We start from the raw sequence: 14,740 nt of genomic DNA, 5'->3' as shown, positions 1-14,740 counted from the left end.
CGGCGGGAGTTTATCTCTCTGGTGGAAGGGAGAGGTCAACGGCAGGGTCAGTTTATCTCTCTGGTGGAAGGGAGAGGTCAACGGCAGGGTGAGTTTATCTCTCTGGTAGAAGGGAGAGGTCAACGGCAGGGTGAGTTTATCTCTGGTGGAAGGGAGAGGTCAACGGCAGGGTGAGTTTATCTCTCTGTTGGAAGGGAGAGGTCAACGGCAGGGGAGTCTTTCATCCCACTTTAATTGAAACATGACTTCCTTCCGTCTGTGAAAGGTCATGTTCTCCCTGCCGGTGAATCCAACGTTCCTGATCTTTATTTAGATGATAATGGATTTTGTGTCAGTGATCTTTTCCATATGATTTCCATTTTTTATTTTTTTTACAGTGACGTGTTTTTATTGTTGGCAGGTGGGCTGGTTCCCCTCTACCTATGTGGAAGAGGAAGACTGAGCTGGTTGGTTAAACCTCAGATCTCAGGTGACACGGCTATAGCCCACACTGCACTACGGCTCCAGACATCCTCCAGGTTGTAGAGCCACAGCATCCTGGCATTCTGATAGAACTCAGACAAGACAAAAGCCCCAAGCCAGACAGATGGAAGTAGGAAATGCCCTCTGTCCTCATCATCCATCCTCACCCTACCTATCCTCAACACACCCATCCTCCTCAACACACCCCTCCTCACCTCTCCCATCCTCACCCCACCTAACCTCAGCCCTCCCCTCCCATCCTCACCCCTCCTCATCCTTCCTAACCCCTCTCCACCTCATCCCCACCTCACCTATCTTCACCCCTCCCCACCTTATCCCCTCCCCACCCCACCCACCCATCCTCACCCCTCCCCACCTTATCCCCACCTCATCCCCTCCACCCCGCCCTACCTCATCCCCTCCACCCCGCCCTACCTCATCCCCTCCTCACCCCTCATCCATCCTCACCCCTCCCCACCCCTCCCCACCTCATCCCCTCCTCACCCATCCTATCCTCACCCCTCCCCACCTCATCCCCTCCACCCTCCCTACCTCACCCCTCCTCATCCCTCCCCACCTCACCCCTCCTCACCCCACCTCACAACTTCCCACCTCATCCCTCCTTATGACCTGCACTGTTTTATTCTGACTGCACTATAGACTCCAGACTTAAAGTAGAGACACTCCCTCCCTGGTTGAGAGTCAAACTTGATGAAGCTGGTCTTCTCTTACCTTGTGTTGTTATTGATAACGTCACTGGTTAGTCTGACAGATTAGTCAATTATTAAACACTCTTGGCACGAAAGCAAGAGATTTTTCTGCTTTTCTACACCCACAGTGTTTGAAGACTTGTTTGTTGTGCTAAAATGATTCCATTATGTGACCGCTATGCTCCCCTTATATACAGTGAGCTCCAAAAGTATTGGGGCAGTGATATTTGCATCTGCATCGCTTGCTGTTTGGGGTTTTAGGCTGGGTTTCTGTACAGCACTTTGTGACGTCGGCTGTATAAATACATTTGATTGGTCGATTGATTTGTTGTTGTTGTTGTTGTTGTTGTTGTTGTTTTGGCTCTGTACTTTAACACTTTGGATGTTAAATGAAACCATGACTGAGGTTCGGCTATAGAGTGTTTAACCCCATTGTATTTGTTTTCAAATCCAAAGTCTGCAATTTAACCCCATTGTATTTGTTTTCAAATCCAAAGTCTGCAATTTAACCCCATTGTATTTGTTTTCAAATCCAAAGTGCTGGAGAACAGAGTAAAAACAACAAAAACTGTGTTACTGTCCCAATACTTTTGGAGATCACTGTATGACATTACCTGTTTCCTGTATAACAGCCCCCCTGAAAAAAAATGTAAAATAGGTTTTAAATTGTTGGACACAGAAAAAATATATATAAAACCACCAGCAAATCAGATCCAAATTATGTTATTTTAGAAAATCTATTCCACAGTATTCCCCATGCATAATCAAGAGAAATATGTGATCGTATATGCTGTTCCACTGGATGTCATAAGGTGAATTCACTAATTTGTAAGTCGCTCTGGATAAGAGCGTCTGCCAAATGACTTAAATGTAAATGTAAATGTAAATGTATATACAAATGTAGAAGTGATAGTGTTTGTCAAATATGGTATCTGTTTGTGGCTTCTTGCAGTCACTTTGTAGTCTACAAATGATTTGTAATGATGTTCCCGGGCCCCCACCATCCCTTCAGAATCCATTGGCTGATCTCTGCTATATAAGAACAATGACTGATATTGTTATTGATTCCTGTTGAATGTGACAGTCATCCCTCTATACTGTTACCCATTGTTCACCTGTGTTTTTTCTCATCAGGAGATTTGTTTAAATAGCAATTCAGTAGTGAGCCAGAAAAAAACAAAGCATATTTAGCCTCCAGAGTATGGCCAAGTATTATCTCCTGTACATCATTTTGATGGATAGCCATGTAAACTTTGCCGGACAGAGTTTGACGTCGACGTAAAATCATTACAGAGTCGAACTGAGAGACGGTTTCTTAATTTGGCTTATTCGAGACAATCCGATTTTGTTCAGTTTGAGTAAAAAGACCACTTGATGCTTAAAGCAAATACATATTTTACGGTGTTAAAAATCACTTCCTTGTTGAATGCTGATCTCATCCTCTATGTTGAATTATATTTTCTGAAATGTGTAGTTGCAGTTCCTGTTTTTATTTTTTATTAACATTTATTAAATCGTTTGTATTACTATGAAGTGTTATTTAATGTGTGCTACATTTAAAAAATGGATTTCGGTAAATTCTGCACAAAAGTTCAAGCCTGCTTCAGCCAACGCTTCAGAAAAATAGTTGTGCAACAGTGTCACGCACACATAAGTCCCCCTGCCACAAGGGGCCAAAATAAATCGAATCAAAGTTTATTGCTGGCTTACACAGATTTGCAGGTGTTACAGCAGGTGCAGAAAAAATGCTTGTTACTTACTCCAACAGGGCAATAGAATCTCAACAAGAAATTATGAAACGCCAGAATGAGTCCAATTTAACAATCCAAAAGTAGATATATTATAGTGTGAGAATCGAGAATATAAATACGTAGTGTGTATAGACAGTAGATAATTTGAAAAATAAAATGGTATTTAGAGTAGTAGGTATATTAGGATGATCTATGTTGAGAATACAGTATATACATACACAGTGAACAAACAAAAGTACATAAACAATATATGCAGTGACCAGTGTTCAATGACTCTATATACAGTACTTTTACATTATTTATTATAAGGCTAATGGTCCTGCTAAGACTAATGGTCCTGCTAAGACTAATGGTCCTGCTAAGACTAATGGTCCTGCTAAGACTAATGGTCCTGCTAAGACTAATGGTCCTGTTAAGACTAATGGTCCTGCTAAGACTAATGGTCCTGTTAAAAATGTTCTAATGGTCCTGCTAAGACTAATGGTCCTGCTAAGACTAATGGTCCTGCTAAGACTAATGGTCCTGCTAAGACTAATGGTCCTGTTAAGACTAATGGTCCTGCTAAGGCTAATGGTCCTGTTAAGACTAATGGTCCTGTTAAGACTAATGGTCCTGCTAAGACTAATGGTCCTGGTCTGTTAAGACTAATGGTCCTGTTAAGACTAATGGTCTGTTAAGACTTCCTCTTCTTCATCTGCCTGTTCCTATCCCTCTCTCTCCTGCTAAGACTATCCTCCTCTCATCCTCTTATCCTTCTCTCCTCCCATCCTCCTATCCTCTAATGGTCCTCCTAATGGTGCTGTTATCCCTCTAATGGTCCTGCTAAGACTCTCCTCCTATCCTCCCTCCTCTCATTCTCTCCTCCTATCCTCCCATCCCTCCTCTCATTCTCCTCTCCTCCCATTCTCCTATTCTCCCTCCTATCCCTCTCCCTCCTCATGTCCTCCTCTCATCCTCCTATCCTCCTTTCATTCTCTCCTCCTCTCCCTCCCATTCTCCTTCTTCTCCCATCCTCTTTATCCCCCTCTCTCCCTCTCTTCTCCTCATATATCCTCCTCTCATCCTCCTATCCTCCTTTCATTCCTCTCTCCTCCTCTCCTCCCATTCTCCTATCCTCTCTCCTATCCCTCTCTCCTCCTATCCTCCCATCCTCCTCTCATCCTCTTATCCCTCTCTTCTCTCCTCTCCTCCCATTCTCTTCTCCTCATATCCTCTCATCCTCCTCCTCATCCTCTTATCCTTCTCTCTCCTCCCATCCTTCTCTTATCCTCCCTTCTCATCCCTCTCTTCTCCTCATATCCTATCCTCATCCCTCCTCCTCATCCTCCCTTCCCTTCCTCTCCTCCCATCCTCTTATCCTCCTATCCTTCTCTCCTCCCATCCTCCTATCCTCCCTCCTATCCCTCTCTCCTCCTATCCTCCCATCCTCCTATCCTTCTCTTCTCTTCTCCTCCCTCCTATCCCTCTCCCTCCCATCCTCCTATCCTCCTCCTTTCATCCTCCTCTCATTCTCTTCTCCTCTCCTCCCATCCTCCTATTCTCCCTCCTATCCCTCTCTCCTCCTCCTATCCTCCCATCTCTCCTCTCATTCTCTTCTCCTCTCCTCCCATCCTCCTATCCTCCCATCCTCCCTCATTCTCTTCTCCTCTCCTCCCATCCTCCTATTCTCCCTCCTATCCCTCTCATCCTCCTATCCTCCTTTCCTCTCCTCTCCCATCCCCCTATCCTCCCGCCTATCCCTCTCTCCTCCTATCCTCCCTCCCTATCCCTCCTCCTTTCCTCCTTTCATCTCTCCTCCTCTCATCCTCTTCCTCCCTCCTATCCCTCTCTCCTCCCATCCTCCTCTATCCTTCTCTCTCCTCCCATCGTCCTATCCTCCCTCCTATCCTTCTCTCCTCCCATCCCCCTATCCTCCCATCCTCCTCTCATCCTCCTATCCTTCTCTCCTCCCATCGTCCTATCCTCCCTCCTATCCCTCTCTCCTCCCATCCCCCTCCCCTATCCTCCTCTCATCCTCCCATCCTCCTTTCCTCCTTTCATCCTTCCTCCTCTCCTCCCATCCTCCTATACTCCCTCCTATCCCTCTCTCCTCCTATCCTCCCATCCTCCTCTCATTCTCTTCTCCTCTCATCCTCTTGTCCTCCTCTCATTCTCCTCTCCTCCCATCCTCTTGTCCTCCTCATACCCACAGTGATGATAGTCAACAGCAGGGATTTGGACACAGCATCTCAACAGATAGAAAGTAAAATGGGAGATCGATGGAGAACTAGGGAGATAGAGAAATGGAGAGTGGCAGAGTCAAAAGCCCTGTATCATACTTCAGCTGACTGTATGATCTCTTTAACCCACAGCTTCTCCCGCTCAGTCCCTCCAGATCATTCTATGGAGTTAAACAAGGATTTAGGAGGGTCTGGAGCAGGCTCAAATAGTATTAGAGCTTCCTAAAGGAGTTAACTTTCCAATATACTTTTTTTTTTTAAACTGACAGCTTTCTAGACAGCTTTCTATTCAATCAGTCAAATTACTAATTATTTCCCTGTCCTGATGGTGAAACTCTAGCCTCTAGGCACCGGGCTGCTTTATTTTACACTTACATTGTAGTCATTTAGCAAACGCAGAGAGACTTACAGTTAGTACATTCATCTTAAGATAGCTAGGCGGGACTACCTTTCACGACTTCCACCGATGTCGGTCGGCGTCGCCAGCCTTCTAGCCATCGCCGATCCACCTTTCATTTTCCATTTGTTTTGTCTTGTCTTCCCACACACCTGTTTCCAATTCCATAATTTATTGTTCTGTATTTAACCCTCTGTTTCCCCCATGTCCTTGTCTGGGATTGTTGATTGTAAGAGTATGTGCACGTTATGTCTGGTGTGCGAAGGGTTTTTTCCCATTGTATTTATTTATTGTTTTTGTTCACTGTAATTTGTATTATTAAACTGCACCGTTTTAACACAGTCTTTGCTCTCCTGCGCACGACTTCTCTGACGCCAGTACGCACACATTACACTACCATATATCACAGTCACATTAAGTATCTTTTTCTTCAATAAAGTACACTCGGAAAGTATTCAGACCCTTTCTCTTCTTCTACATTTTGTTACGTTACAGCCTTATTCTAAAATGGATTAAAACAATATAGAATCTCATCATTCCACACGGAATACCCCATAATGACAAAGTGAGAACAGGATATTACATATTTACTTATTTACATAAGTATTCGGACCCTTTGCTATGAGAATCAAAATTGAGCTCGGGTGCGTCTTGTTTCCATTTATCTTCCTTGAGATGTACCTAAAACTTGATTGGAAAATTCAAATGATTGGACATGATTTGGAAAGGCACACACCTGTCTATATAAGGTCCCACAAATTGTTGCAGCATTGAAGGTCCCCAAGAACACAGCGCAGTGGCCTCCATCATTCTTAAATGGAAGAAGTCTGGAACCACGAAGACTCTTTCTAGAGCTGGCCGCCTGGCCAAACTGAGCAATCGAGGGAGAAGGGCCTTGGTCAGGGAGGTGACCAAGATCCTGATGGTCACTCTGACAGAGCCCCAGAGTTTCTCTGTGGAGATGATGGGAGAACTTCTGTCTGTGCAGCACTCCGCCAAACAGGCCTTTATGGTAGAGTGGCCAGACGGAAGCCATTCCTCAGTAAAAAGCACATGACCGCCCTTTTGGAATTTACCTAAAGGACATTCAGACAATGAGAAACAAATCAAATGTATTTATATAGCCCTGCTTACATCAGCTGATATCTCAAAGTGCTGTACAGAAACCCAGCCTAAAACACCAAACAGCAAGCAATGCAGGTGTAGAAGCACGGTGGCTAGGAAAAACTCACTAGCAAGGCCAAAACCTAGGAAGAAACCTAGAGAGGAACCAGGCTATGAGGGGTGGCCAGTCCTCTTCTGGCTGTGCCGGGTGGAGATTATAACAGAACATGTTAAAAGATGTTAAAATGTTCATAAATGACCAGCATTGTCAAATAAGAATAATCACAGTGGTTGTAGAGGGTGCAACAAGTCAGCACCTCAGGAGTAAATGTCAGTTGGCTTTTCATAGAAACAAGATTCTCTGGTCTGATGAAACCAAAATTGAACTCTTTGGCCTGAATTCCAAGCATCACGTTTGGAGGAAACCTGCCACGATCCCTACGGTGAAGCATGGTGGTGGCAGAATCATGGCAGCATCATGTTGTCAGCGGCAGGGACCAGGAGTTGGTCAGGATCGAGTGAAAGATGAACGGAGCAGAGAGATCCTTGATGATAACCTGCTCCAGAGCGCTCAGGACCTCAGACTGTGGCTAAGGTTCATCTTCCAGCAGGACAACAACCCTAAGCACACAGCCAAGACAACGCAGGTGTGGCTTCATGACAAGTTTCTAAATGTCCTTGAGTGGCCCAGTCCAGAGCCCGGACTTCCACTCGATCAAACATCTCTGGAGAGACCTGAAAATAGCTGTGCAGCAACACTCCTCATCCAACCTGACAGAGCTTGAGAGGATCTGCAGAGAAGAATGGGAGAAACTCCACAAATCCAAGAAGACTGGAGGCTGCAATCGCTGCAAAACGTCCTTCAACAAAGTACTGAGCGAAGGGTCTGAATACGTATGGAAATGTGATGTTTCAGATTTACATTTTTCATAAATTTGCACACAAATTTTTATTTTTTTTGCTTTGTTATTATGAGGTATTGTGTGTAGATTGATGGGGGGGGGGGCAATTTAATAAATTTTAGAATAAGGCTGTAACGTCACAAAATGTGAAAAGATTTGGTGGTCTGAAAACTTTCCAAGTGTGCTTTTATACAAAAGTATATTAATGCATTCGGCTATTGGAACCCTTGCTGAAAGGTATATGAAATTGAGCACACAGCCATGCAATCTCCATAGACAAACATTGGCAGTAGAATGGCCTTATTGAAGAGCTCAGTGACATTCATCGTGGCACTGTCATAGGATACTACCTTTCCCAACAAGTCAGTTTGTCAAATTTCTGCTAGAGCTTCCCGGTCCACTGTAAGTGCTGTCTTTGTGACGTGGAAAGTCTAGGAGCAACAATGGCTCAGCCGCGAAGTGGTAGGACACACAAGCTCACAGAACAGTGCAGCCGAGTGCTGAAGTGCGTAGCACATAAAAATCGTATGTCTTCGGTTGCAACACTCACTATACTGCCTCTGGAAGCAACGTCAGCACAACAACTGTTCGTCGGAAGCTTCATGAAATGGTTTTTCATGGCAGAGCAGCCTCACATAAGCCTAAATTCACCATCCTCAATGCCAAGCATCCGCTGGAGTGGTGTAAAGCTGGAATCTGGAGCAGTGGAAACGGGTTCTCTGGAGTGATGAATCACACATCTGGCAGTCTAACGAACAATCTGGGTTTGGTGCCAGGAGAACGCTACCTGCCCGATTGCATAGTGCCAACTGTAAAGTTTGGTGGAGGAGGCATAATGGTCTGGGGCTGTTTTTCATGATTCAGGCTAGGCCCCTTAGTTCCAGTGAAGAGAAATCTTAACCCTACAGCATACAATAACGTTCCAGACGATTCTGTGCTTCCAACTTTCTGCCAACAGTTTGGGGAAGGCCATTTCTTTTTCAGCATGACAATGCCCCTGTGCACAAAGTGAGGTCCATTCAGAAATGTTCTGGAAGAACTTGACTGGCCTGCACAGATCCCTAACCTCAACCCCATCGAACACCTTTGGGATGAATTGGAACGCCGACTGATGCTCTTGTGGCTGAATGGAAGCAAGTCCCCTCAGCAATGTTCCAACATCTAGTGGAAAGCCTTCCCAGAAGAGTGGAGGTGTTATAGTGTTCCAACATCTAGTGGAAAGCCTTCCCAGAAGAGTGGTGGCTGTTAATGTTCCAACATCGATGGAAAGCCTTCCCAGAAGAAATCCAATGTTCCAACATCTAGTGGAAATCCTTCCCAGAAGAGTGGAGACTGTTATAGCAGCAATGTTCCAACATCTAGTTCCTTCCCAGAAGAGTGGAGGTTGTTATAGCAGCAAAAATAACATAATATTGATTTTATTGGTTTATTTTGTGTGTTTTGGGGGGTGGGGGAGGCTGAGATGTCTTTTTTAAGATATTCTCTCCCGTATGGGTGGGACATTCAAGAGAACACAGTTGGTAGGAGAGAGAGAGAGAGAGAGAGAGAGAGAGAGAGAGAGAAAGGACAGAGAGTGAGAGGACAGAGAGTGAGAGGACAGAGAGAGACACACAGAGAGAGAGAGGGAGAGAGAAAGAGAGAGAGAGAGAGATGCACCAGTCCTGTCAGGTGGATGGATTATCTGGGCAAAAGGAGAAATGCTCACTAACAGGGATGTAAACAAAGGTGTGCAAAATATTTTAGAGAAATAAGCTTTTTCTTGTGGATATGGAAAATGTCAGGGATCTTTATTTCAGCTCATAAACATGGGACCAACAGAGAGAGAGAGAGAGAGAGAGAGAGAGAGATGGGGAGAGAGAACACAAGCAATGTAAACAAGTTTCAGAGATAGAGAGATGGGGAGAGAGAACACAAGCAATGTAAGCAAGTTTCAGAGAGAGAGAGCGAGAGAGAGAGATGGGGAGAGAGAACACATGCAATGTAAACAAGTTTCAGAGAGAGAGAGAGAGAGAGAGAGAGAGTTGGGAAAAAGTTAGCAAAATCATAAAAGACTAGCAAAAGCTGATGGGAGAAGAGTTAGTGAGCAAAACACTCCCATATCTACTTGGTTGAAATACTACAGTGTGCCATCACAGCAGCAAGATCTGTGCCTGTTGCAACAAGAAAAGGTCAACCAGTGAAGAACAAACACCGTTGTAAATACAAACCATATTTATGCTTATTTATTTTCCCTTTTGTGTACTTAATCCATTTGTACATCGTTACAACACTGTATTTATTTTTAATATGACATTTGTAATGTCTTTATTCTTTTGGAACTTCTGTGAGTGTAATGTTTACTGTTCATTTTTATTGTCTATTTCCCTTTTGCATATTATCTGCTTCACTTGCTTTGGCAATGTTAACACATGTTTCCCATGCCAATAAAGCCCCTTGAATTGAGAGAGAGAAAGTAGCATGTGTGTGAATATATTAAAACTGGAGCAGGCTGAAACTGGGAGAAGGGAAGGCAGCTCTCATTTAGAGAGTTTTGATCTGAGAGATGTTAATTGCTTGATAGAGCTGATAGAGTCCTTATAGAGCTGACATAGTCATTATGATAGAGTCCTTATAGAGAGTCTTAAAGACTGATAGTCCTTATAGTTCTGATAGAGTCCTCATAGAGCTGAGAGAGTCTTTATAGAAGTCCTTATGGAGTCTTATAGACAGTCCTTTAAGCTGATAGAGTCCTTATAGATAGAGTCCTGATATAGTCCTTATAGTGATCTGATAGTCCTTATGGTCTTGATAGAGTCCTTATGGAGCTGACATAGTCATTATGAGTCCTCATAGAGCTGAGAGAGTCTTTATAGAGCTGATAGAGTCCTTATAGAGCAGTCCTTATAGCCATAAAGTCCTTATTGATATAGAGTCTGATAGAGTCCTTATAGAGCTGATAGAGTCCGTATAGCGCTGCTAGAGAAGATGGTCCTTATAGAGCTGATAGAGAAGATAGTCCTTAGAGCTGATAGAGTTCTTATAGAGCTCATAAAGTCCTTATGGTCTTGATAGAGTCCTTATGAGAGCTGATAGAGCTGATCCTTATAGAGCTGATAGAGTCCTTATAGCCATGACATTCCCTATAGAGCTGATATAGTCCTTATAGTCCTGATAGAGTCCTTATAGAGCTGATAGAGTCCCTATAGCGCTGATAGAAGATGGTCCTTATAGAGCTGATAGAGAAGATAGTCCTTATAGAGCTGATAGAGTCCTTATAGAGCTGATAAAGTCCTTATGGTCTTGATAGAGTCCTTATCGAGCTGATAGTCTAATAGAGCTGATAGAGTCCTTATAGAGCTGATAGAGTCCTTATAGAGCTGATCATAGAGTTCTTATACTCCTGATAGAGTCCTTATAGAGCTGATAGCCTTATAGATAGAGTTCGTATACCTGACAGATTTCCTATAGAGCTGATAGAGTCCTTATAGTCCTGATAGTCCCTATAGAGCTGATAGAGTCCTTATAGAGCTGATAGAGTCCCTATAGAGCTGATAGAGTCCTTATAGAGCTGATAGAGTCCTTATAGAGCTGATCAGAGATAGATAGTCCTTATAGAGTCGCTGATAGAGTCCTTATAGAGCTGATAGAGTCCTTATAGAGTTGATAGAGTCCTTATAGAGCTGATAGAGTCCTTATAGACCTGATAGGTCCCTTAGCGCTCATAGAGTCCTTATAATAGAAGATAGAGTCCTTATAGAGCTGATAGAGTCCTTATAGAGCTGATCAAGAAGATAGTCCTTATAGAGCTGATAGAGTCCTTATAGAGCTGATAGAGTCATTATAGTCCTGATAGAGTCCTTATAGAGCTGATAGAGTCCTTATAGAGCTGATAGAGTCCTTATAGAGCTGAGTCCATATAGCTGATAGAGTCCTTATAGAGCTGATAGAGTCCATATAGCGCTGATAGAGTCCTTATAGAGCTGATAGAGTCCGTAAAGCGCTGATAGAGAAGATGGTTCTTATAGAGCTGATAAAGAAGATAGTCCTTATAGAGCTGATAGAGTCCTTATAGAACTGATAGAGTTCTTATAGAGCTGATAGAGTCCCTATAGCGCTGATAGAGTCCCTGAGCTGATAGAGTCCTTATAGAGCTGATAGAGTCCTTATAGAGCTGATAGAGTCCTAACTGATAGAGTCCTTATAGTGCTGATAGAGTCCTTATAGAGCTGATCAGAGTCCTTATAGCGCTGATAGAGTCCTTATAGAGCTGATAGAGTCCTTTTAGTCCTGGAGCGTTTAGAGCTGATAATTGTTGTCCTGATAGAGTCCATGCAAACGAGCAGGGCTAATGGTCCCTATGAGAACTTTGATAAGTCATAATTGCCCTGTACCACACCTTATAGAGATGCTTATAGAACTGATAGGTTTTAGTGCTGATAGAGTCCCTCTCTGTCTCTCTTTCATAGAGTCTCTTTGGAGCGTTTACTTCTTGTTGCTACCATGCAAACGCAGGGCTAATGTGTCTTTAAGTCAAATTGCTGTACCACACAAGCAGATGCTTCTTTTTCTCTCCCTCCTCTGTCTCTTTTCATTCTCTTTCTCTCTCTGTCTGTGTCTTTCATTCCCTCTCTTTCTCTCTCTTTCTCTCCCTCCTCTGTCTCTTTCATTCTCTTTCTCTCTCTGTCTTTCTTTTTCATTCCCTCTCCTCTCCTCTCCTCTCCTCTCCTCTCCTCTCTCTCTCTCTCTCTCTCTCTCTCTCTCTCTCACTCTCTCACTCTCTCACTCTCTCACTCTCTGTCTCTCTCTGTCTGTCTCTCTCTCTCTCTCTCTCTGTCTCTCTTCCTCTCTCCCTCTCTCAAGTTCATTCTCTAAGAACATCCTTATTATGACTGTTGAAGTCTCTTCAGAAGCCTCTGAAAGCTTTTCCTTTACGTTTGTTTGTTAATTCAACGTTGTGTTTTTGTTTGTTTGGGTTTGTAGCTCAGTGCTCACTAGGCGCTAGCTCCTCTCGTCATCATCCTCCCAGAACATGATTACAATCAGTATAAACAGTTTTAGGCTGGCTCAGGGAACACTGTGTGTGTGCATGTGTGCGTATTTGGCATATTTTATTTATGGGTGCCTGGACACCGTCAATTTAATCCAGCAATTGTCATGTCTCCAAGAGGGTGTTAGTTACTGGGGGGTTGTGGTGCGGAAATGCTAATCCCAGCTGGGGTTGATTTGAAATTCAGGCTCTTTGGCACTAGAAGGATAGTCGTTGCTTAGTTTTACATTGAGAAAGTAGACAAGAGCTTTTATATCCGGTCATGCTGAATGGTAGAGTGGGTACGTTACAGGCTGTAACACCAAAGCTGATTGCTGCTAGTGTGTGTCAAATCAAATCAATGTTTATTTTAATCATTATTTCAAATCAAAGTTTTATTTGAAATTCGTGTGCGTTCTATTCAGATGAGGAGGCTTTAGATTGGTGTGAGTTGAGATGATGGCGGGGCATCAGATTGCTTTCTAAACATGTGGGGAAGGCAGATGTTTTATTGATTGGTGTGAGTTGAGATGATGGCGGGGCATCAGATTGCTTTCTAAACATGTGGGGAAGGCAGATGTTTTATTGATTGGTGTGAGTTGAGATGAGATCAGATGGTGGGGAAGGCAGATCTTTTATTGATTGAGTTTTTAAAAACATGTGGGGAAGGCAGATGTTTTATTGATTGGTGTGAGTTGAGATGATGGCGGGGCATCAGATTGCTTTCTAAACATGTGGGGAAGGCAGATGTTTTATTGATTGGTGTGAGTTGAGATGAGATGATGGGGGGGCATCAGATTGCTTTCTAAACATGTGGGGAAGGCAGATGTTTTATTGATTGGTGTGAGTTGAGATGAGATGATGGATTGGGAGTTGAGATGAGATGATGGGGGGCATCAGATTGCTTTCTAAACATGTGGGGAAGGCAGATGTTTTATTGATTGGTGTGAGTTGAGATGAGATGATGGGGGTGGCATCAGATTGCTTTCTAAACATGTGGGGAAGGCAGATGTTTTATTGATTGGTGTGAGTTGAGATGAGATGATGGGGGGCATCAGATTGCTTTCTAAACATGTGGGGAAGGCAGATGTTTTATTGATTGGTGTGAGTTGAGATGAGATGATGGGGGAGGCATCAGATTGCTTTCTAAACATGTGGGGAAGGCAGATGTTTTATTGATTGGTGTGAGTTGAGATGAGATGATGGGGGGGCATCAGATTGCTTTCTAAACATGTGGGGAAGGCAGATGTTTTATTGATTGGTGTGAGTTGAGATGAGATGATGGGGGGGCATCAGATTGCTTTCTAAACATGTGGGGATGGCAGATGTTTTATTGATTGGTGTGAGTTGAGATGAGATGATGGGGGGGCATCAGATTGCTTTCTAAACGTGTGGGGAAGGCAGATGTTTTATTGATTGCCTGAGTTGAGATGAGATGATGGGGGACCCATCAGATGGAAAACATGAGGCAGATGTTTTATTGATTCTCTGAGATGAGATGATTGGGGCAAGTCAAACATGGGTCAATTTCTGTTACAAAGAAGCTGGGATCAGATGTCACAGTTGGGGTGAGTTGAGATGAGATGATGGGGGGGGGGGCATCAGATTGCTTTCTAAACGTGTGGGACAGATGTTTTAAGCCTTTAATAGACCCACTGGAAAATGAGCGTTCTCTGATTTTTTGGGGCAAGTAAGGGTCAATTTCTGTTACAAAGAAGCTGGGAGTCACAGTTGGGGAGTTTAATAGAACACGATATATAGGACAGGAAATAGAGCCAACAGCCCCTGATTGGATATAAGTACACAGGGCTATATATATATATATATATATAGGGAGCAATCAGGAAAATTATAGAGTCCAGGTGTGTCTGATGATCAAGCGCGTAATGATGACCCAGGAGTGCGTAATGATGATGCCCAGGTGTGCGTAATGATGAGGCCCAGGTGTGCGTAATGATGAGGCCCAGGTGTGCGTAATGATGTGTAGCCAGGGCCGGTGGTTAGTGAACCGGGCAACGTCAAACGCCGGAGGAGAGGAGAGGGAATAGATGTGACAAGTTCAATCAATGAGAAATAGTCCTACTGATTTACACATTGACTGTTGAACATTATAAATATAATATTATGATCTCTGGCTAACAGCCAGTTCAGACGTCCTCTGTGTCCTTGAGGTGCATCAGATTGGTTTCA

The 14,740-nt window shown here is 43.6% G+C and overlaps 1 protein-coding gene across 1 annotated transcript in view; it reads left to right on the top strand.

Moving 5' to 3' along the window:
* The window catches only part of LOC135518699 (guanine nucleotide exchange factor VAV3-like), an 88,138-nt gene extending 85,437 nt beyond the window's left edge, over window positions 1-2,701 (top strand). Inside the window, exon 14 of the mRNA XM_064943818.1 lies at window positions 401-2,701. Within this exon, the coding sequence (XP_064799890.1) occupies window positions 401-442 (42 nt within the window). The 3' untranslated portion in view covers window positions 443-2,701. The remainder of the gene's footprint in view (window positions 1-400) is intronic.
* Window positions 2,702-14,740: the final 12,039 nt, after the last annotated feature.

Source organism: Oncorhynchus masou, chromosome 3 (genome assembly GCF_036934945.1).
Source record: "Oncorhynchus masou masou isolate Uvic2021 chromosome 3, UVic_Omas_1.1, whole genome shotgun sequence".
Taxonomy (NCBI): domain Eukaryota; kingdom Metazoa; phylum Chordata; class Actinopteri; order Salmoniformes; family Salmonidae; genus Oncorhynchus; species Oncorhynchus masou.
The sequence above is the reverse complement of the archived record's forward strand: the minus strand, read 5'-3'. Positions and strand labels throughout refer to the sequence as shown.